General features: G+C 39.9%; 1 protein-coding gene across 2 annotated transcripts in view; it reads right to left on the reverse strand.

Annotated features, from left to right (window-relative positions):
• The window catches only part of Tmem164 (transmembrane protein 164), a gene marked incomplete at its 5' end in the record, with an annotated part of 177,224 nt that overhangs the window by 101,572 nt on the left and 51,336 nt on the right, over positions 1–24,316 (reverse strand). For both annotated transcript variants that reach the window (XM_013504537.1, XM_005404659.2), the window contains 1 exon segment: positions 211–260. Coding sequence is in view for 1 of the 2 variants with exons in the window: in XM_005404659.2 (XP_005404716.1) it covers positions 211–260 (50 nt within the window).

Here is a 24,316-nt window from a genome sequence, read left to right on the forward strand (position 1 = left end):
AAAGTATTTATCAGGGCTTGACAAAGTGCACAGTTCCATGTACAGTATTTCCCTGTTTCAGTGCACCCTCATAGATTTTATCCTTTGCAAAATCCCAGGGACAGAGTGAGGTAAACCCATGGCATTCAGAACACATCATCCTTTGTGATCAAACAGATAAAATAGTCAGAATAGTAATAGCAATAGAACAAAAAAACAATTTTCTCTTACTTAAAGACCACGATAGCTCCCCGACATGGAGGACAGGCCAAGAGGAAGATCTGCAATTGAAAGATTAAGAATGGTTAGCAGGGGAAACGCTGAACACAGACAGTGTGACTTTAATAGTAATGTACAAACAACAACAAAGCCCCCAAAACTCTAACATAAAAATTAAAAAGGTAAAATTCTTACGTTTTATACATCAGTTAAAACTAAAGAGGCAAGCAGGTGGCTTTCCAAAGTACATGTTTGTGGGGCTGGGGATTTAGCTCAGCGGCAAAAGCGCCTGCCTGGCAAGTGCAAGGTCGTGAGTTCAGTTCCCGGTACCAGAGAAAAACCAAAAAAAAAAAAAAAAAACCAAAGTACATGTTTGTGTTTGCAACACATGTATGCATGAGAGAGTTGGGGGGAGAGTGTGGCAGGAAGACCAACACTCGATTTTTCAATGCTTCAAATTCAATATGGCGTAAGTACTCAATCATAGAAGCGTTTAACTAAGGGCAGGTAAAAATAGATTCTGAACCTGAAACACACACACATGCCATCTGGTTTGCCTCCCATGGGGGAAAGTGGGTCTATCAATACCCAGCACTGCCAAATTTAGACATAAAAACACAGGCCACTAAGTTAAATTTGAATTCCAAATAAACAATGAATAATATTTCGTTATAAGTAGGTCCTAAGTAGTACATATAGCGTACTTATACTAAAACATTGTTCACTGTTTATTTGGAATTCAGATTTAACTAGGCATCTTGTATTTCATCTGGCAACCATATCAAACTGCCACCCCCAGGTTCCAAAGCTAAATTTGATTTGATTATTTTTTGTTTGTTTCTAAGCATGTCCATTTAGTTTTACTCTTCTATTTTCTTCTCAGGTAAAACCAAACAAAAAGAATCCTGTCCTGAGACACTAATCAGTTTCTTGCTACTTTGTATGGCCCACGCTTGGGCAACAGCCTTTGAAAACCTGCAACTATGCCGTGATTCTCAAATGTCATCAAAGGGACATAAAATCCACTGTAAAACTTGCTAAATATACAAATTTCTGGACTCTCCCATTAAAAAGTTGGACTTCACAAATCTGAGATCCCGGGAACCAGCCTGTTTAAAAAAAGCCCCAGAAGTCTGACTAGTCTTAGTAACCTGACATGCTGCAAGTTCAATCTTTGAACTATGACAGAGGTCAAAGACATTCAGCAGAAACTCATGTTTGCGACATTCCGTTGCCTACAGTGACTTAGTGCTATGGTTTAGAAAGTACTGATATGTGTCCCTAATTTTCTTGAGAGCTTTGATGAATACAGACTATCTGCATTATGGACCCATTGGCTTTGTCATGTGTATGCACTTTAGCATTTGGTTCCTCAGTTCTGAGTCTACAGTTAGAAGAAAAGGGTACTACCAGGAAAATCACTTAAAGGAAAGACACATGCTTGGCAGCTTGAGTCCCTGCCAAAAGGAAGAGAAAGAATGGAAAAAAGAAGGGTCTTAAAAAGAACCCATCAGAAATCTATCACCTGTTCAATACTTCAAAGAACCCCTCCAATGAAAGAGCCAGCAAGAACATGCCTTTCCCCTATGAATTAATTTGATGAAAAGTACAAAATCAATGATCATAGGTGTCCGACACTTTATTAGCATCTGTCAAATCCAAACTGCCTTAAAAACTGAAATTTTGTTTCTTCAAAGCTAATGTGGTACCAAAACATGACTTGAGTGGAGGTGACACTATTTGTACCTTATTTATTCTGCTTATGGTGAATGTTCATATATTTTCCATAAAATAATAATAATGTATTTGATTATGAGATTCTGTCCCAGTCTTGGGGGTATATGCTAAAACCACTACAATACATTATATTGCCTTTCTAAAATCCAAAAGATTCTGAAATATGTCTGACTCTACTGGTTTTAGACAAGGATTGTAGACTTGGAATTTCAACATCCAAACTTTAGCTTATCCCCACTCCCTTTCCCACCCCTCAGGTGCAATCTACCGCAGAAATAAACAAAGATAGTATTCTCTACCCCTAATCCAAGGGTATAGTTACTCACCTTAGGCAAGTGACCAAGTGGAGGCTGCACATAGTTACCCAACATCAGGCCCATCAAAGACTGTGAAGCTACAGTATACAGAGGAGAAAGGCCCCCAACCACCTTGGAAAGGTCCTCTATACTGGAATCCCCAGTCTAGCAGTCTTGTTGAGTTTCTGGAATACTCTAGAAACTCCCAACATGCTAAACACAGAAGTAAAAATACAACACTGGGGCTCACAGCTAAGGCTTACTTTTCTATACCTGTAGCCAAGAGGGGATAAGTAAATTCTTGGGTGCTATTCTGATTTAGGTCTAAAACATCCCCCAAGATTTCATATATTCAGAGATGGGGCTGTTGGAAGGTAACTAGCTCATGTGGGTGCTAAACTCATCAGTGGATTACTCTATTGATGAGTTCATAGTTGAATGTGCTGTTCGGAGGTGGGCCACTTGGGGCACGATCTGGAGGGTGTATTCTTGCCTCCATTCTCTCTCATTCTCTCTCTGCTTCCTGCTTGCCATACGTTGAACAGCTATCTTCGACCAGGCCCTTCCACTGTAATGTTTCTGCCTTGCAGCCTGCCAACTTTGAAATAAACCCACTGGAAACTATGAGCCAAATTAAACTATCCTCCTTTAAATTGTGGGAGCTGAGTATTTTGTCCCAGTGACGGGAAAGCTGACTAATACCTGGGCCAATGTCCCTAGAACTCCATGTGGCTGTTTTTGATCTTCCCTATCCTGAAGTCTAGGAACCTACTAGAAAGAACAAGCATCTAGTTCCAATCTAGCTAACTGTCCTATTATGCTCCACCAGGCATGGAGCGATCTTCAACTTTTGATTCTAAATGAGTTTGCCAACACTTACTTTCATGAGACCAAGTCATTCTAATCAGCACCCTGGCCTTTCTCATCTTGCCTGCCTATTCCCATCATGAGGACAGAGGGTATTTTTCAACAATCTTTAAATCACATACAGTAGATTTTAAAACCCTAAATTCAACATATACCATTTCTAATAAGCCATGGCCTCCTTCAGCAACTTCAACAATTTATGATACTCAACCTCTCTGCTCTGTCATGCCAGGGTCACATTTATAATCACTATTAGCCAGTGAAGCCTTGTGAAAATAACACTTCAGAGGCCCAAGAGCCCACAGCCTTGGCATGGCTATCCTTCCTTCCTTCCTTGACTGGCTTTCAACTACCTCCACAGTATGGTAGCATGTGCTTTAGCCTCGTAGACAAAAAGCTAAACTATACCTTGGGCTGCAAACAGAGGAGGAAGACAGGACATTTATAAGTGCAAACAAGGAAGATGAGAATGCACCTGAGCCTATCCCAGCACCAACTCAGCACATTATTTCCTACTAAAATCTGCCAAGCTCGGCCCCTAAAGTAAAGGGCACAAGCAGGTGGCATACAGAGAAGAGCTACTGAAAAATGCTACTTCCCCATCACCTGGGAGGCAGATAGGAGTGTGTTATTAAATTCCATACCACAGGGCCAGGGATTAGCTCAGTGGCACAAGCACTGGCCTTGGCAAGCACATGGTCCTGAGTTTGGCTCCCGGCACCAAAAACCAAAAAATTCCATTGTACAGAAGAAGAAATAGAGAAAGCAAAGCTCTGACAAGGTTTCAGGTGAGAACGCAGGACTCCTAATTTCTAGTTCAATGCACTTTCCACGTCACACCCAACAAATATTAGGCCTCATAGGTCTTATCTTCTTTATACTTTAGCCCTGCCCTTTGGCCATATGGCACACAGGGAGTCACCCCAATGGCCACCTACCTGTGCAACCAGATGGCTCTTAAGGATGACTGATAAAGTCTACTTTCTAACATGAGACAAGTCAAAACACAAACCCAACACAGCAGCAAATCACACTTATACACATGACAGTTAGTGTCTTACATTCCTCAAAGACAGCTTCATTTAATTCCAATTTTCCTGATCCCCAAGTCTAGTGGGCACTTGTAATTTTTGAATGCTTACAAAACTGACTTCTTTTTTGGCTGATTATTCCAGAAAAATCCACAAGTTCCATTCAAATCCACCATTCTCTTAGCTTCCCCAGGAATGATTCTTATACTATTGCAAGGTTTTCCTGTTCAAAAACTTGTACATTCAGCTCCTTCTTAAGCACTCAACTGAGGCATCAACTGCTGCCCCAGTTCCTCCTCTAGCTGTGAACTGCCCTGGTTTAAGTACCCATCATCCCCACCTCCAAACTCTCAGCCATCACTTGTCTTGCTTCCTATTCCTAACCCCAGTCAGATCAGCTCCAAGCTCACTGCCATCTTTGTTCAGCCTCCCATTCACTTCTGCACTATTCCAACATTAGATTCAATAAAAGACCATTTTTGCAGCATGTAAAGAAGATAACACTAGTTCACAGGAGGATGCTTACACTAAGAGAAACATGACTTAAGAGAGGCCAATCACTATAGACCATCCTAAAGGAGATGCTTGCCAGACTATGCAGTAAAAGGGTACAAGAAAACTAAATGAAAGGAAAATATGGAGTGAGAAGTATGAGAAAGTGGTATCTGGACTCCCGTTCAATCTCCCCTGGCCTAGTAGGTCCCAGTTCTCCTGATTCTACCTCTTAAGATAGCACCAAGCTATGCAGGGAATCCTAAGGACAAATGCTTATGACCACTACATGCCATGGGGAAGACAAACCTCCTGGGCTACCCAAAGTTTGCCTTATGGCTCTATTTATGAATGCTTATACCTGTGAGCCCTCATCAGCTCTCTCTGGACCACTGATAATCTCTTCACTCGTCTCCCGCCTTGAGGTACACAAGAAGGATTTATCTAAACTACCATTCTGCTATGCCATTTTCAAATTTTCCACAACTTGCCAGGGCCTACAGAAAAGCTCAAGTTCCTATACATAGCAGGCAAGGCTCCAGGCTCCACCTATTCTCCCAGCATGGCGGTCTCATGCATTATGCTAAATCATATCTTGAAAGTACTTCATGTTAATCAAAGCCTTCTAAAATCAGTAATAGCTTCATTTTATTCAACCGCATGGACATACATCAGTTTGTTCAACCAATATCCTCTTGTTACACAGGTAAATTACATCTGTATTTCCAATTCCTTTGTCATTTCCTAGAAGGAGGTTTTAAAAGGGAATACAATCACTCCTTGGTATCTATGGGGGACTGGTTCCAAGACCTTTACAGATACTAAAATCTAAGTATGATCAACTCCCTTATATAAAATGGAATAGTATTTATACATCACTTATATACATCTTCGCATATACTTTAAATTCTTTCTAGATTACTTATTTTTTGGAACCTTTTAATTCCATAGTTGGTGGAACAAATGTGGAACTCAAGGTTACAGAGGGCACACTATATATATTTTAATGTTCTTGACCTCATAATGCTACACTGTCCTCCACATAAATTACTTGAATTGATACTCCCTCCAGAACATGTGAGACAGGTTTCCTGCTGCAAACTGGGCAACAGATATCACCTAGTAATTATCATTGTTTATGGCAAAACATACCACATATGCAAATTTATGGTTTTAATTTACATGTCTCAGACTACCAGAAGTGTTAAACTATTTTCTAACATGATTATTGTCCAGTCATATTTTTGTTTTATTTTGTTTTGCTTTGTTTTGAGACAAGGTCTTGCTATGTAGCCCAGGCTGGCCTTGAACTTGTGAACTTGTGCCAATCTTTCTGCCTCAGCCTCCCGAGTCCTGGCATTACAGGTATGCACCACCCCTCCAAGCTGTCCCACCATATTTCTTCATTGGGGATGTGACCATATATACACTTCATCTGTCTATTTTTCAACTGGAATGTTCATTTTTTATTTAGTTGTAAGAGTTACATGTTAATAACATTTAACACAGACTATATGATATTTATTACAAATATTTTTCCCAGGTGTCACCGTCACGTTTTCTTATGGTAGTTTTTCTATGTACAAAAAATTTTTATCTTTAATCAGATGAATTTATTACTTCACTTATGGCTTCTATCTTTGACATACAGTAATGCTCTGAAAACCTTTAACATCCCTAGGGTTATAAAAAGAGTTGCATTTTTCTCTCTCTTTCTCTCTCACTCCCCCTTGCTCTTCCTTTCTCTCTCTCTCTCTCTCTCACTCTTTCCCTCCTTCTTTCTTTTGTCCTGGGGATTAAAGTCAGAACCTTTATACTGACCTATATCCTCAGCCCATTTACTTTTTAAATTTTGAGATAGGGTCTAAATTGCCTATGTTGGCAGGGCATGGTGGCACAAGCGTGTAATCCCAGCACTCAGGAGGCTGAGACAGGAGGTTCGTTCCTAGTTCAAGACCAGCCTGGGCTATAGACTGAAGTCAAGGCCAGTCTAAACTGCCTAGTGAGACCTTGTCTCAAAAATACAAAAAGAAAAGAGAGAGGGAGAATATTTAGGCCAGGTGTGGTGGCTCATACCTGTAATCCCAGCACTCAGAAGGCTGAGGTAGGAGGATTATAGCGAGTTCAAGACCAGCCTGGGCTACAAAGTGAGCTCAAGCCATCCTGAACTGAATAGCAAGACCTCGTCTAAAAAAAAAAAAAAGTACTGCCTAGGCTGGGCTCAAAATTGTGATCCTCCTGCCTCAGCCACCCAAAGTACTATAATTAGAGGTGTGCACTTCCATGTTTGGCTTGTTTTCCTAGTTTTTATCCACAACATTAATTTTAAAATATAAATCCCCAGCATTAAGAAATTGTGTCACTGTTAATCGTGTTCACTCTTCCAAAATGGTCTTGTAACCTTTTCTTCTTGTGGTTAATTAATATCTACCCTTCAAATGCAAATCTAAGCATAATTCTCCAGGTAACTGACAAAAATAGGAAGAACGAGGAAACTATAAAATCACTATTAGGGAAGCATCGTGGCAATAGCTGTTCCAGGCAAGAGCCACTGACGGATGCTGTAGTTAACAATTAAAGTATTAGAATTTTTGCATATAAGATGCTTTTTAATTAGATAGGGAAAAAGTAATTTTACACTAATAAAAACTGACAAATACTGCCTTAACCAAGTGATCAAGTTTAGCATCACACTAATAAGCCATATCATCTCATAGTGCCTGATATACTGCATTTAAGAGCATATCATTTCCATGGTAATCTTGCTCAGATTGCATAATCTCAATCTAACCATGAATAATATATCAGATAAACCCAAATGGGGGACATTCTCCAAAAGAGCTGACAAGTAGTCTCAAATTGTCAGGGGCATGAAAGAGAAAAGTTGATGAAATGTCATACATTAGAGGAGACAGAACAACAAAATACAACATGGGATCCTGGGCAGGATAACACAGCAGAGAAAGGACATAAGTGGAAACACTGATGGAACTTGAACAAGGTCTGTAGTTTAACTATGGCATTATACCAACATTAATATTGTTGATTATTATGCTATAATTAGATTACATATCAACTTTAGGGGAAGCTGGGTGGTGAGGGTATAGGAACTCACTGTACTACCTTTGCAACTCTTCCATAAATTGAAATCATTTCAGAAAGCAAAGTTTCGAACCAGGTGTAATGGCACACACCTGTAATCCCAGCACTAAGGCAGGCGGGTAAAAAATTCAACCTCAGCCTTGGAGTACTAAGTGGTAGTTGGACAAGGGAAACTGAGTCACACATCACAATGTAATGATGCAAGCATAGAAACAGAACAGCTGATGCTAAATGAATTCCAAGTTTAACATGAGCTGTTGCTGACATAATCCATAGTAGGGAAGGATTTTCTAATGAAATCAGAATGATTATCTGCAACTTTGTGAGACCCTGTCCCCAAACTTTAATAAGTAAAAAGCAAGAGTTTTTCAAAGGTTCTGTTATCTAATGAATTAAACTATCTGAAAAACTTGAGAGCTAACTTTGATACTGCCTATCTTCTCCAACACCGCATGTAGTGAGTCCCCAAGTCCTGTCATCTTATCACTTCAACTTTATCAATATAGCTCTAATCTAGACCCTATAGTTTTCTTAAACTGCTACAGCATTTCCTTTCTGACTTCCAGGTCTCCAATGTCTCTCCTTCTTTACTATAGTTCATGCAGTATTGTCAGGTTCCTATTCTTAAAATATTTCCCCCTCATGATACACTCCTCCTTAAAAAATTTTGATGACAGATTTATTACAGTCTTTATCAGAATCACAGTGACTGCAGATAGTGACATCCTGACTCTAAAATTCAAATAAAATGTAAGGAATCCCAAACAGCCAAAATGACTTGATTGAAAGTAAGACTAAGAGGAGCCACAATACCTGATACTGAAACTTACCGCAGAGCCACAGGAATATTGATAGTTTGGTACTGGCATAAAGATAGACATAGCAAGCAAGGGAATAGAATTAAGAGTCCAGAAATAAACCCTCACATAGATTTTTAACATGGGTGCCAAGACCATTCCATGGGGGAAAGAATAGTCTCTTCAACAAACAATGCTGCAAGGATTGGTTATCCACATGCAAAAGGAAGAAGCTTGACCCCTACCTTACAACCTCAGGCAAAAGTGAAAGCACAGAGTCAGGAATAGAGCTCAGCTTATAGCTCAGCAGCATAAGCGCTTGCCTGGCAAGCCTGAGGTCATGAGTTCAATTCCCAGTACCCAACAAAAAAAAATCTCAAAAGTTAATGCACAGTCCACTGAAGAACTAGTTATAAGAGCAAAACCTATAAAACTTATAAGTAAATCTCCATGACCTTGAATTTGACAATGGATTTTAAAGTATGACATCAAAACACAAACAATAAAGATTAGTTTACTTTATCAAAATTAAAATCTTCTGTGCTTCAAGTACTATCAATAAAGTAAAAAGAATGGGAAAACTAAATTTTGCCTATCATGTGTCTGATAACAATTTAGTGTCTGAAATACATAAATGTCCCTTAAAACTCAACAAGAAAGATGAATAACACAATTTAAAAGTAGGCTAAGGATTCAATTAGACATTTCTCCATAGAAAATATAGAAATATGGTCAAAATAAACATGAAAAGATGTTCAACACCATCAGGGACATGCAAATCAAATAATAATGAGAGTTGGGCACAGTGGTGCACGCCTGTAATCCCAGAACGTGGGAGGCTGAGGCAGGAGGATTGTCACAAGTTCAAGATCAGCCTGGGCTATAAAGTGAGCTAAGGCTGGCCTGAACTGCATAGCAAGACCCTGTCTCAAAAAGACAAAAAACAAAGAAACAAATTAACAATGAGATAATACTTCATACTGACTAGCATGACTAAAATGTAGAGAAATTGCAACCCTCCTACCCTGTTGGTAGGGACATAAAATGATGCTGTTACTTAGAAAAAGAGCCTAGCAATTCTCTAAGAGGACAAACATAGTTGTCATATGACCCAGCAGTTCCACTACCACAATTGAGAGAAAGGAAAATCTATTTCCACCCAAATCTTATGCACAGATGTTTATCACACATTATTCATAATAGGCAAAAGTTATAAACAACTCAAATACTCATCACTGAATGGATACATAATATGTGCTGTATACATACAATGGAATATTATTTGGCCTTTGAAAAGAGGGAGTACTCATGCATGCTGCAACATGACTAAACCTTGAAAACATTATACTATGTGGGAAAAGCATACACACTCAAAAAAGACTATATACTATAATGACTCCATTTATAGAAAATGTCTACAATAGGAAAATCTATAGAGACAAAGTCAATTATCCATTCCTTGCGGCTGGGTTCAAGGAAGGGTAGGTAGTGGTGGTGACAGCTAATTGATATCAAGTTTCTTTTTAGTATAATGAAAATGTTTCAAAATTGACGGTAGTTATGACCACAGATAACTGTGAAAATACTAAAAGCATTTGGACTACACATTTTAAGTGAGTGAATTGCATGGTACACAAATTTATTTCAATAAAGCTTTTTTGAAAAATCCACAAATTTTGGAAACCCCGTTTGGAGAATAAAATCCAAACTCTCATTTGGCATTCAAGTCACACACTACCATCATCATCATCATTTGATCCCCCAAGTATTATTGCACACTTTTCCTTTTTGCATGTCTGTCTATCCAGTCAAGATAAATTAGCCACCATTATTCCTACATCCCTTGTAGTATCCCATCTTCATCTTTTTTCTCACTATTTCTTCTTCATGGGGTTTATTCCCCCAACTCATCTTCATATGTTTATGTTCAGCTTCTCTCACAAGGACCAATTCAACTCCTTCCTATGCCAACCCTTCCTTGTTCTCCAACCCTTACATAGTAGATTCTGAAAACATTTACTAAGAATACAGGCAAGGAGTTCTCCCACATAATGGATGCCTCTGCCAGAAGATAATCCCCCCAAAACCATAACTATACTTCTTTCTTCCCTTCCTGGTCATAGTTGCAACTCAGTGCTTCAGCCCCCTCACTAAGCCCCTGAGAAGAGCTCCAAAATGCCACCCTAATTCTCCGAAAACCTTGGCTGATGAAGAAAACATTGATATTACATTACTCCAGGGCCGCCGAGTACAGTTGTGTAGGTTGTACACTTCACAACCCTAGTGGCGCCATTCAATTATAGTCCATGTAAATGGCACCCCTTCCTAGGGTTGTGCAGTGCATAGCCATTCGTGGTGCCCGTGTTTGGAAACATACCTAGAATTTGGGAACAAAGTCAAAAGGATCACTCCATGAGAAAACCACTATAATTACACAGTTATTGCATAATAAACAATTTCCAAATCTTATCAGGAAGATACAAAAAGAAACTCAGGAGAATCACATAGTCATAGCACACAGTTTTTGTATGGAATTAGAAAACAGGAACATCCGAGAGAAAAACTGATATATCTCAAGCAATGGCAAGAAAAAAGGACACACATTCTGGTCACACTACAAAGGTTTGATGGACAAACAAAATGAGAAAAGAAACAATCATGTTGTGTCATGTACAGATACAAATTCCTTATGATGAATGCAATCATTATGTATAGCTAAACTGTATCAATACATGTGATTAATTTTTTTAAAATGCCATTACAAAGACCTATCACAGATTAAATTTTTGGAGAAAATTGCAAAAAAAAAAGTGGGGGGGGGAGAGGACAGTTCTCTGTGGCCAACAATTCCTTAACAGACATTCTCATGTGACCCTTCAACTCCATTAGGTTCTGGTTTTCTTTTTTTGTTTGTTGTTTTTTGTTTGTTTTTTTCTGGTACCAGGAATTGAACTCACGACCTTGTGCTTGCCAGGCAGGTGCTGTGCCCCTGAGCTAAATCCCCAGCCCCATTAGGTTCTGCTTTTCAATTTTCAAACAAGTCCTATTTTATTTGGCTTTGGAAACCTTGATATCAGAAAGGGCTGACAGACACAAGTGTTCTGCCTCTGTGTGCATAGGTCTCTCTCTCGTCATCAATCCTATTTATCAGCCCTATGCTTCATCAATAGATCTTCTGTAAAGTTAGGGAATGTAACTCAGCCCATTATAATCCAACAGGCCTGGGGAGCTTAATAAAAACTAGGCCCTGGACCCACCAACCAAGTTGCAGACTTAGGTCCCATGTCAATCCCACCAAAGCATGGACACCCTCAAGTTCAGTCAGCACAACCACCAGTTCCTCTCCCTGTACCCCCTCTAACCTGCAGACAGTATGACAAACTCTCCAAAATGGACACTGAGCTGGACGTGGCAGCGCACGTCTGTAATCCCAGCACTTGGAAGACTGAGGCAGGAGTACTGCCATGAGTTTGAGGCCAACCTGGGCGATATAGTGAACATCAAAGGTCAGCCTAAACTACACATCAAGACCCTATCTCAAAAAAAAAAAAAAAGAATTACACAAAATGGACACTGATAAAGGGCTAGAGATTTGGTCACAATGACAGGTGAGCTGGTGGTAGCCAGATGTCAGATTGAGTTTGTTTTTTCTTCTTATCCCCTCTCCAGTGCAGGCCAGCCTCTCACTTTCTTATTTGCTCTACCATATTTCTTTCCACTTCTTCCACCTTTTCCAGATATTTCTTGCATAGCCCACCCAAACGTATCCTTCCTTCACTGAACTTATTAGTACTTAACAGTACTATGTACTCAACACACTACAAGAACCCCAGTGCAGAACTGAAACTGCAAACATTGCCAAATCCTATATATACCATTTTGCCATTTGTACATATGCATACCTACGATAAAGATTAGCTCAACTAGGAACAGCAAAAGATCAAAGACAATAACTGACAATTAAGTAGAACAATTATACTAATATACCCTAACAATGGTTATGCAGATTTGATAATGGAGACAGCTAATTGAGTATATGGAGCTGATAGCATATATCGTGTAGAAATGCTGAACATTTTTGGACAGGACAGAACAGGATAGCCCATGATTTTATCCTGCTATTCAAAACAGTACACAATTTAAAATTTATGAATTATTTATCTATGAATGATAAATTTCCCACTTAATACTTTTTGGATCACAGTTGCCTGAAGGTAACAAAGTGTGGAAAGCAAAACTGTGGAGGAGGGGAGATTACTGTAATTTTTTTTATCAATGTCAGTCTCAGACTGTTGTTGATAATGGTAACTATTCTCTGTTGCTTATTAAGTTCCTCCCGCAAGAGTCAGCATCTCGCATGTATTTTTCATGTATTCCTCACAGCAACTCTATTACATAAGTATATAGTCCCTCCCATTTACATATGAGGAAACTGAGGTGCAGAAAGGCTAAGTAACTTGTTTAAGGTTACAAAAGTAATAGGTAAATGAAAGACCCAGTTCTGGATCCCAGAACTGTCTGATTCCATAGCCATGAGTATAGCCAATGCACATGATACATTGTCTGTATCATAGGATACTCTGTCTTTTGTGGTGTTCCCTTTGCCCCCTTGTCCCACGGTGTCAGACACAGAGAAGCTCCTGGGACACATATGCCAGTGTGCCTTTGCTCTCTGCCCAGAGCCCCACCTGGGACACAGCTGGAAGAAGAGAAGAGGGTACACTGAGCAGAAAAAGGCTTGGCCTTTCAGTGAGCCACAGGAGTCCTCCTCCTCTGACCCATTTAAGAGAGATCATGCTGCTGCCTTGACCTCAATCCCAGAAAAATATTTAGAGCAGGATGACCTGGTTGCCTTGAAACTCTTCAAGAAAACTCTGAAGTAACACAGCCTAGGCCAATCTGTGAGAGGGATGGATGGTGTCCAGTGCTCTGCAGGAAGGTGACCAACTATGCCAGGGTCACAGCCACACCAGCCAGCTAATGTTTGCAGAGCTCTGCCACCAACAGGCTAGCTGTGTGACTCTGGTAAAGTTGCTCAGATTTTTTGGGGGGATTGGAGCCAGGGAATGAGGTGGGACAGATGTAGTTTTAAATAAGATAGTTTTATACCTCTTTAGGCCTCAGTTTTTTCATCTTTTAAAATAGAAATTAGAATACCTATCCCTCATAGTGCTGCTGAACTATACAATGAGAATGTAAAGAAACATAGCTGTTGCCTAGGACCTTCATCAGTTTGTTCTTGCCATGTTTCTAGGCACAGAAACAGGTACAGGATATAGTTCCTGTCTGTAAAAAGTTCACCATCTGGCTGATGACAGTCTTCTCATCTCGGGTATAATACTATCAACTATGGTAAAGCTGGATGGTGAATTAGCCTACCTCTCAGCAGGCATTTCCTGTCAGATGAAAATCTGATGGAAAAGATGGTAAAAACTGTTGGCAAGAATAAAGGTTAAAAAAAAAAAAGAATAAAAGTTGAGCTTATGTCTTTATTTCTGTGTCTTTGCAGCCAAGCTCCTATCAACACCTCTTTGCTAAAAAAAGGGGGGAAGGGGATTCTATCAATTAGTACTTTGGAAATAAAGCATAAACTGTTCTTTTCTGTAACAAGACTCATCACCATTTCTCACTGATGTAGAGATGTGTTTTTGTTAAATGTTGATCTTCCCTTGACTGTGAGCTCCTGTGGGGCAGGGCAGAGTTCTTCTGGAGCAGGACCCTAAATATAAAATGCCCATCAGACACTTGCTTCAGTACATGAAAGAAACAGGTATCTCCATGCCATCTGAATAGACTTAGTTACCCAAGCAAAGGGCACTTTAAAGCGTTCAAATCTTGTTTATGCATAGAGTACCGCAAGATTTCCCAGAAACTAGTAGTGGTATTTTATGGGGAAAACTAGCAGATTAGGGATTGGGGTTGGAAGGAATCATACATGATACTCTCTTCCACTTAAACTGTTTGAATTTTTAAACAAGAACCAGCCAAATATGAATATACTAGATAAAATGAATCTGCTGTGTTAGAAACCCAAACCAACAAAATGCAAGTATTTCCATAGAAAAGCAAATTACAGAGATAATGGGAAGGACAAGGTACCTGGTGTAACTAAAAACCTAAAAATCAGAGATCCTTAAGAATGAAGTTCGCTGGGCATGGTGGCGCACGCTCCAGGACTTGGAAGGCTGAAGCAGGAGAATCATTTTGAGTTTGAGGCCAGCCTGGGCTATAAAGTGAGTTCAAGGCTAGCCTGAACTACATAGGAAGACCCCATCTCAAAAAGACAAAAAAAAAAGAATGAAGTTGACGTATTTGTACTAATTTGGGAAAGATAACCAAGATACTTCCAAAAAAAAGTACAAACACTGTCGAATGAGTTGATTTTTACGATAAAAATATGAAATGTTTAGCATATGCAGAAGGAAAAATATGCTTCCAGTGCTTACCTCTGAGAGATGGGCTTCTCGGAGATCTTTATTTGCTATGTGTTATATTCCTGCAATGGTTTCAGGTTTGCATCATGAATAGCATGTACTGCTTTTATACGAGAAAAACACTTTTAAGATAACTTCACAAAACATAAACACAAAATGTAACTACCTGGGACATGAAACAGGAGTGGCCTGAAGTTGGGGTAGGTTCAAAATCCTGCACTGTTCTTACCAAACCATGATGGGCAGAGTGCAGGCACTGTTTCCCCATGCAGATAATCCTTCTTCAAATAAGTCAAAAGGTTTATTTTAATCTCTGATGCTGCCTCAAGCCACTGTCACAGCCCAGATACCACACCAGCTGAGTAACAGGATATTTTTTGAAGGGAAGGTGCTTGTCCTTTGCAAGCACCAGTAATGATAGAGGGTCACACTGAGATCTCTTTAACTTATTAAGGGTTGTTCTCCTGTCCTCCAGGCAGGTAAAAGTTAACACATGGAAAAGCTGATTGTACTTCCCCCAACTGTCTAAAATAGCCCAAAATCCAGCTTGACTTTCTATAACATGGAGTGGTTCTATAACATGGAGCGAATGTATGTATGTATATACATATATATGTATATATGTATGTAAATATATATGTAAATTAACTAAGTATATTGTTACATTTTAGGTAGACATAACAATTAAGTATATTGGTACCTTTTAGATAGACATAATAATCGCATTTATCATAGGGAATTTGTACCTGTGCATGATATATACTGATTCTACCTTTTTTCCCATTCCCCTAAAGCTTCCTTCGACCCCTCTTCCCCTCCTTTATAATTATTTCCATTTTTCCTTCTATTCTTGTTTTTTTTCTTTTCCCTTCCTTCTTCTCCTTTCCCCCCTTCCTAGTTCCCCTTCCTATTTGAACATTTTCTTCCTTTTTTACAATATCTATTATATATTTTGATCCTTATTTACACTTTCAGTTTCTCACACAAAAACAATATGATATCTACACGTGCGAGTCTGATTTAGTTCATTCAAGACTATGGTCTCAAGGTGCATCCATTTACCCATAAAAGTCTCAAGTTTACCATTCTTTATACCTAAGTAGTATTCCATTGAACAAAAATACCACATCTTTTTTATTCATTCCTCAGTTCATGGGCAGAAGACAAAAAGTGGAGAGGTCTGCAAGCCTTTGCTGAAGAATGGAAAGGAAACCAGAGAATGAAAATGTCCTGTGAGAGACAGCTCATGACTGTTAGCCATCAAACTCCAGTTCCATCTCTCAAATTGGGTGTCTTGAGACAGATGCCCTACAGACTGCAGGCAACCCAGGATTAGCAAACTAACTCCTTAAAAATATCCACTTTCTTCTTAATCAAAATTATGAAAAAAATAGGAATGTCTGCTTTGGCAGAAGTTACAAGCCAATTTTTTTCTTCTAAGTCTTCTCTCTCTTCCCCACATGTACCTGACCCAATTGCAAAGCACAATGACAATGAAACATGAAATCTACATTTGCTTGGATTTTTTAAAGGGGCTCTTCCTCTGCCTGTGCTTTGCCCCTGGAGCTTGGGTTTTGTTCCCAACCAGGGAAGTGCTAAGAAGGATGAAAGGGCCAGGGATGCTTCATACTGAAAGCCACAGAGTTGGCCTTTTATTCTTTTTTTTCAGGCAGGGGCTATTCTAAAAACCAGACATCAAAAGGAAAATTCAGCAGGCAATGAGCTGGAATTGAAAAAAAATGTGATGAGGCATAAATGAAAAACAACAAGAAAGAAAAGAAAAAGAGGCTTTTTGTACCAGGAGTTATTTGCTGAAAACTGCCTCAAATTACAGCACTTTCCACATTTACTTCACTCCAGGAAACTTCGCATTGTACCTACTACCATAATGCATTTTGCAACATGTTACAAGGAGACACTGAGACAGATCCAAGTGGCCCAGAGTCTGATAGTCTGGCGGTCATGAGGGGGGAGGAAATGTGTGATTTCAAGAAGGGCCCCTTTAGACTCACTCTCTTCCCTCAGCACAGACAAGCAAGAGTTTACTCAGAATGAAATTAAAGGAGCACACAAGGAAAGCTGTGATAGAGCAAACCATTGGTGGTTTAAAGGAATGCAAAAAACACATATATAGTAGCTTTCCTTAAAACGGTGCAGTGAATGGTGCATTCTTTTACTGTACATTGATGTTGGTCTACCAGCCTCTGAAGACTTCATGGCTGGGTAAACGGAAGCCTGGCCTCACAACCCTTTGAGGTTGGTTTGGGAGCATATGATCTTTTTAATTAGTTATCTGACAGCTTTTTTTCTTCACTACAAGAAGAACAAAACAGCTTGTTACAAGAATCTTGGAGTGTGTCCTAATGGAAGCCAAGTGGAAAAGTAAGCTATGCCATCCCTGCAGCGAGCACAAGAAGTCCTCAGTCCAAGGCCTGCACCCAGGAAAGTACTATGTTCACTTCTTCATCAGGGATCTACTTATAATTCCTCTCAGCAGATGGATCTTTCTCCTAAATGTCCTTGAACTCCACTAATGTGATCCATTAGGCTATATGTAATCCACTCTTCTTGAAGATTCTATTCTGAGCAAGAGAAATTCCCAAGAGTCACAGTAAGAAAGCAAGCAACATTACACAACAGATATTGAAGGTACAGATTGAGTACCCCTCATCCAAAATATTGGGGAGCAGAACTGTTTCCAATTTCAGAATTTTTCAGATTTTGGAATAGTTTAGACTTTACTGGTTAAGCTTCCCTAATTTGAAAATTTAAAATCTGAAATTCAAAATGTGCCATTAATCTGTTTTTGTTTTGTTTTTTAGCTGATGTTACGTACAGTATTTTCCCATTCAAAATTATTTTTAATTGTATGCATTTATGGGAAGTAGAGCGTGATCACTGATACAATGTATAATGACCAATCAGAGTAATTAACATTTCCATCGCATTAAGCATTTATCATTTTTTGTTGGTATACTTCAAATGTCTTTCTTCTAGTTCTTCAGAAAATGTATTTTAGAGGGCTGGGGATTTAGCTCAGCGGCAAAAGCGCCTGCCTGGCAAGCGCAAGGTCGTGAGTTCGGTTCCCGGTACCGGAGAAAAACAAAAAAAAGAAAAAAAAAGAAAATGTATTTTAGGGGCTGGGGATTTAGCTCAGCGGCAAAAAGCGCCTGCCTGGCAAGCACAAGGTCGTGAGTTCAGTTCCCGGTACCGGAGAAAAACAAAAAAAAAAAAAAAAAAAAAAAAAAAAAAGTATTTTAAAATGGAAAAATAATAGGCATGGTGGCATATGCCTATAATCCCAGGTCTCTGGGAGGCTGAGGCAGGAAGATTATTTATTTGAGTGTAGCCTGGGCAACTTAGTGAAACCCTATGTCAAAATAAAAAAGTAAAAATAAAAAGGGCTGAGGACATAGCTCAGGGCAAAAGCTCTAGGTTTAATCCCCAGTACTGCAAAAGTGCATGGGGATGTTCTGGGTATTACGGTTCAGATTTAAAATGTCTCCCTAAAGTCCCATGTGTTTAGAGGAGGAGCTGGGTCAGATGAGGCAGGTCACTGGGGGCGTGACCTGCAAAGGTGCATTCTTGTCAGTGGCTCCTCTTTTCTCTCTGTTTCTTGGCCACACTGAGGTGAGCAGCTGTTCTCTGCCATGCCCTTTGTTCAAGAGCCTTTAGAAACGGCTTGTGGGAAATGTTTCAAAAGGTTCAGAGATTTCACCAGAAAGAAAAGCACTAGAATGCCTTAGGCTGTTCTGTATGGGAGATTATGGTCAAAGCTCAGAAGACCAGAAGGCTGATAGAAATCCTTCTGTTAAAGACCAGTCTTGGGGAGTTTCTGCTGGGAAGGTCTGCATTGGTTGTTGGCCTTCAGATGATGTGTGTTATGGCTTGGCAGAAAGTTTGTCTGCATTTTGCTTGTGTCCAGAGACTTTGCCTGAGACTAAGATTAAGAGCAGTGAATTGATTAATCTGGCAGAAGAAATTTCAAGGCAGTTGAATGTTGAGGTAGCATGGCTATTGTTGGGGGCTTTTAGCCAGATTTATGCTGTGAATCAAGAGTAAAGAGCCCAGCAGGATGATTTAAAATGTTGTGAGTTGGAGCTGGGGATTTAGCTCAGCGGCACAGCGCCTGCAAGGTCGTGAGTTTGATTCCCAGTACCGGGGAAAAAAAACCAAAAAAACAAAAAAATAAAATAAAATGTTGTGACTTTGGCCAGAAAGGAAGCTCCACTAAAGCTATGGAGTGAAAAGATAGAGCTGAGGAGATCTCCACTGCTGAGAAGGAGTAGGAGAATATAAAAGATGGCCTGAGGGCATCACAAGGAACAGCAAGTGTCCACCCTTTGCAGTTTCAAAACTGCAAAGGTAAAACACTTCACTATGAGGAGAGAGTTGCACAGTATCGTGTTGCAGAATGGCAGCACCATAGAAAATTTGTTCCTAAGAACTGGATTCAGCATGCCCCGTTATCCACGTACTCAATCACTACAGCCAACAAAGAGGGAAACTTGGCTACTTCTCCAAATGGCAGCAGACCCTGGCATCATCCATGTGGCACTGGTTTTAGACACATGCAGAATGCAAGAATTTTGAGGTTAAAAAGGCTTCCACCCAGATTTCAGAAGCAAGCCTGGTAGGCAAGGCAGTGTGTCCCTGACAGGGTGGTATGCAAAGCTACAAGAAGCCTAAAGTGCAGTGGAGACCTCAGAAGTTTGGAAAAGTCAGGAACATGAATCATATAAGGAAAACTGCAAGGAGGGAGCAAAGCCAGCCTAAGAGAGACGCCCTAGGAGCTACAACCACTAGAAGTACCATAGGAGCAGAGTCATGCAAGCCCTTTGAAGCTCATGATTTATCACAGATTGCTTCAGATGTTCCACATGGAACTACAGGACTTAATGTTTGCCCTCCTGGGTTTTGGACTTGCTGTGGTTCCAATGCTTTGTATCCTTCTGTTTGTACCTTTTAGAATCGTAATGTTTATCTTGTGCCATTGAATGTTGGAAGTGTTTAAGTTTTCATTTGTACATGGGCTCACAGCTAAGAGTTTGCCTTAAACCTCAGAGGAGACTTGAGACTTGGATTCTTCAGCAATGCTGAAACTGTTATGACTTTGGCAACTCTTAGAGATGGACTAAAATATCTTTTGCACAGAGCAATGTACATGAGTCTTTGGGGTGCCAGGGGTGGAATGTTATGGTTTGTGTCTGGATGTCCTCCCAAAGCCTCATATAGTCGTAGGGTGGGTTTCTAGATTGATTCATGGTCTAATGTTGGGATCATGGGTGTGAGTGCTACACCTGCCCTGGGAAGGGTAGTTTTGCATATAATGTAAGGGAGGGAAAGAGGCTGCTTGGTGCTGCTCCTCCCCTTTTGCTCTTGCTGCTTTTGCTGCCTCCTGTCACCTTAAACTGTTGCCCTTGTGCAATGTGCCACCCTGCTTTGCAGCCAGCTGATTATGGACTGACAGCTCCACAAACTGTGAGCAAACTAAAGACTTTGGAGCCAACTGACCATGAAGTGAACCCACTGAGCCAGTAAGACAAAATAAATCCCTCCTCTTTTTTAAGTTGTCCCTGCTTCACATTTTGTCCTAGCAACAGGAAACTGACTAATACATGGGCTCATGTTGATCTCCTCTGTATCATTCCCATTTTAGTATATGTGCTACCAAAATGAACTCTAAATCTCAAAGATTTGAGATATTCTTTATATTTTATTAGTACATATTTGGTGGCATCAAATCAGAAAGTTTCAAATTTCAGACTTTCAGACTAGTAATGCTCAACCTGAACAATGAAATTTTTAACAGCTGAGGCAGGAATTCAAATCAAATAAACAAAAGGCTTCTCTAAGGTCTATAGGAACTACATAAACTACACTACTAATAACAACATTTACCAAACCACACACGTACTAAACAGTAAGTGTTTAAAATATTCAAGACAGTGAATACTCACTGCATAGTTATGTTTTACAATTTTTATAGATGTAGAGCCCTTGAAAAATGACAGTGCCTGTGTAAATAGTCTAAATACTTTAAGGAGAACTGTGGGTAAGCTATATTACTTTAGCTCTCCTCTAGGCCCAGCAAGAAATGAACTAAACTTAAATTAAGGAAGTCACATTGTGTATTATTTTACTCTTCTTTTCTTCACTGTAGATCACAAGTAGTGACTCTTGTTAAGTGATCTGAGACTGCCTCAAAGATCCCTAGAAGGATAAATTGTTCCAGTGCATTCCAATTTTATTTATAGAAATGTATACCTCTAAAAGTAAATACAATAGCCTAGAAGGCAGAAGCCCCTGGTTCTAATCCCAGAACAGCTGATAACTAAATGACTTGGGCAACATATTAGTTACTTTCCTGTCACTGGGACAAAATATCCAACACCTGAAACTTAAAAGAGAAGTTCAGTTGGTTCATGGTTTCTGACGGTTCTGTTCATGTTAGCTAGCTTCAACACAGAGATAATATAGTAGAAAGGTATGTAGAGGAAAGCTGCTCAACCAATGGCAGTCAAGAAGCACACAGAGAAGGGAGGAATGGGGACAAGAATACACCCTTCCAGGTCACACCTTCAATGACCCAACTCCAATAAGGCCTACCTCTTAACAGTACATTCCACCATAAACTCATCAGTTAATCCATTGATATGTATAGCACTCCAAGATCCACTCACCTTGCAAAGCCCCCACCTCCGAACGCATGAGATTTTGGGGGAACATTTTAGATCTAAATCATAAGAAGCAAAAAACCTGTCCTCTTAAAATCTCAGAGCTCACATCTGTAAAAGAAGAGGGTTAAACTAAATTTGAAGTTCCCAGCCTGGTTTAAATCCCAGAAGAGCTGCTAATGAAAGCATGTGTTTGGTCAAAAAGCCTGCTCTCTTCAAATCTCAGAGCCCACATGTGGAAAAGAAGAGGGTTAGACTAGATTCAGAATTCTCAGCATGGTTTACCAACTCATGAGTATGTCTCACCAGGCAAGAGGCAAGGCAAGTTAATTTATAATAAATAATAAAGTAGTGAAGGTTGCAAATATTTTTAATTGCAGATAAAATTTTTACGACAATGGCACCCTTTCTCACTTGCATTCTTATATACTTTCTTGAGTCAGAAAGACTTAAATTATGGTAATAGCAGTTAGAAATTCTGAATAGCCTAAATATTATGTTCTTACTGATATAGATTGCAGTTTAGTCTGTTGAGCTCATAAAGATCACTCTTCTAGCAGCTGCAAAAAGGCTGAGAACCCCTGGATTTGGCCATATATATTAGTACAACCACTGAATGGTATTGTGGAGTGCCTATTATATATTTAAATTACCACAAACCCCAAATATGTGTGAGATCAGAGGCTGTTATCCATCCAAATAATGACAATGTCAAGGTGGAGAAGACAGTGTTCTTTTTAGGAGAAAACATGGATGCAAGCCAAGTGTGCAACTTACACATAAACTTCCTGTGTCCTTGTTCAATCAGCTATCAATTATCCAAGCATTAATTCAACAAACATTTTGAGTGCTATTTGTCATTTTACTTTGCATGGTGACATCTCCATTCTTCATCTTCCTTTCAATAAAGAGTCCTTAGCCATATGCAGTTAGAAAAACACCCTCTGACACTTGGAATGCACCATTTTCCTCTTCCCACTTTCTAACTTGCTCTACTATTAGTGAATAACACAGAATTATTGAGATTTTCTCAGAACCACAGTCCACGTGCTCAGATCACTGTACACAGTAGTCATTCTCAAAGGTAAGTATATATAAGAAAGAAGTGAGTTACATTCACATCCCCAGGCCAACTCCTCTCCCTTCCCCCAATATCTGGGTTCAACAAGTGTGAGGTAGAGCTCAGGAATCAATGTTTTAAAATAATCACTCATGGTGACTCTGAGGCAAGTGGATTAAGAACCATACTTTGAGAAACACCATTGTGGATGTTTAGCTGAGCTTCAAATCCTGAACTGAGAAGGGTTGCCAAGGCCCCAGCAATACACTGAGCCAATCAGAAAGCTGGGTGGCACTGATGTGCAACACAGACAAAAGGAGAATACAACAGATAGGAGGAAAACAGCATCCTAGACAGTTTGTCCTCCGCTCCATTTTTTTTTGACAATTCCCATATTTTTACTTTAACCAGACAAATTAGCATTGCCAGCACAGTAATCCCTTACAGACATTATAAAAGGAACTCAGCCAGGGAGCATTTAGAAGGATTAAAACTGGGAGAAGACATGTTAATTTGTTTGCCCCTGGCCCACCTTGTTTTAACTCCCTTACCTCTTTTAGTTGTTTCCATTTGTTTGGCTCAATGCTGCAGTGGCAGGGAAGAGGGACCATGTTGGGCAGTTTTCTACTATCACATTAATGGTTTCCTCTAATACATGAATAATCAAGACTTAACTGGAAAGAGGAATAAATGAAAGGAAAATACTTGACTGAGGGGTTAAACAGAATAAAGGAGGTCTTCTGTTAGTTGAAAGCTATGAGGTGATAAATGAACAGTCAGGATCTCTGCCTCTTCTCATTTGCACTGTTTGCCTGGAACACAGACCTGAAGTCTGTAGTGTCTGCACTGAGTTTAAGAGACTTAATCAGGTGCCTGTGTTTTTTCACTACTCCCCATAATACCTACAAGGGTCTTCAGCACCTAAATATTAACCTTATGTGCCAACTGTTGTATGTGTTGGCTCAACCCAGAGGTCTACCACTGTAAAGGCAGCAACTTAGAGCTGGACTATTTTTGTGAGAAAATAAGAGTCCCAACAAAGCTGGCTCAAGAAAAGGGAGGTTTGTGGTTAAAAAAAAAAAAAAAAAAGAATCCCAGAATACTACAGCAGGATAAAACTGGCCCCAGAATTGAAAGTGGTTCTGGGTTCATGGTGGCTCTGGGGAATAGCTGCTCTGTGTTTCTCTGTGTCTCCAGTCCTCCCATACCAGCTCTCTCTCTTTATCCATGGTATCTGTCCCCTCATAGCACCAGCTTGGATACAGCCCATCATGACTGCTTGCTTCTCCATCATCTTTTGGCTTTTGTCCGTATAGCAAATTGCCTTATTTAGCCTCTGTGTCCTAATTCTAATTTCCTGGAAGAGGAATACAAACGTCTGAGCTCTTCTTTTCAAGCTTATGTCACTCTCCAGGCAACGGACGGGCTGTCAAATGCAGAGATGGCCCAATCTTAGTCCAGCCAACTCAAGCCAGGAAGGCAGGGTCTCTGGCACGATTCATAACTGCTGCCCCCTAGCATAGCTGGCATGGAGAGGTTTACCTCAAAGATACAGAGAAGAAGACACAATAAGGTTTGCGTGTTATAAGCCTACAACTTGAAGGACAATGACGTGTCCATTTATG

This window comes from Chinchilla lanigera, unplaced genomic scaffold, assembly GCF_000276665.1.
Source record: "Chinchilla lanigera isolate Chin_1 unplaced genomic scaffold, ChiLan1.0 scaffold00089, whole genome shotgun sequence".
In the NCBI taxonomy this organism is placed as follows: Eukaryota; Metazoa; Chordata; class Mammalia; order Rodentia; family Chinchillidae; genus Chinchilla; species Chinchilla lanigera.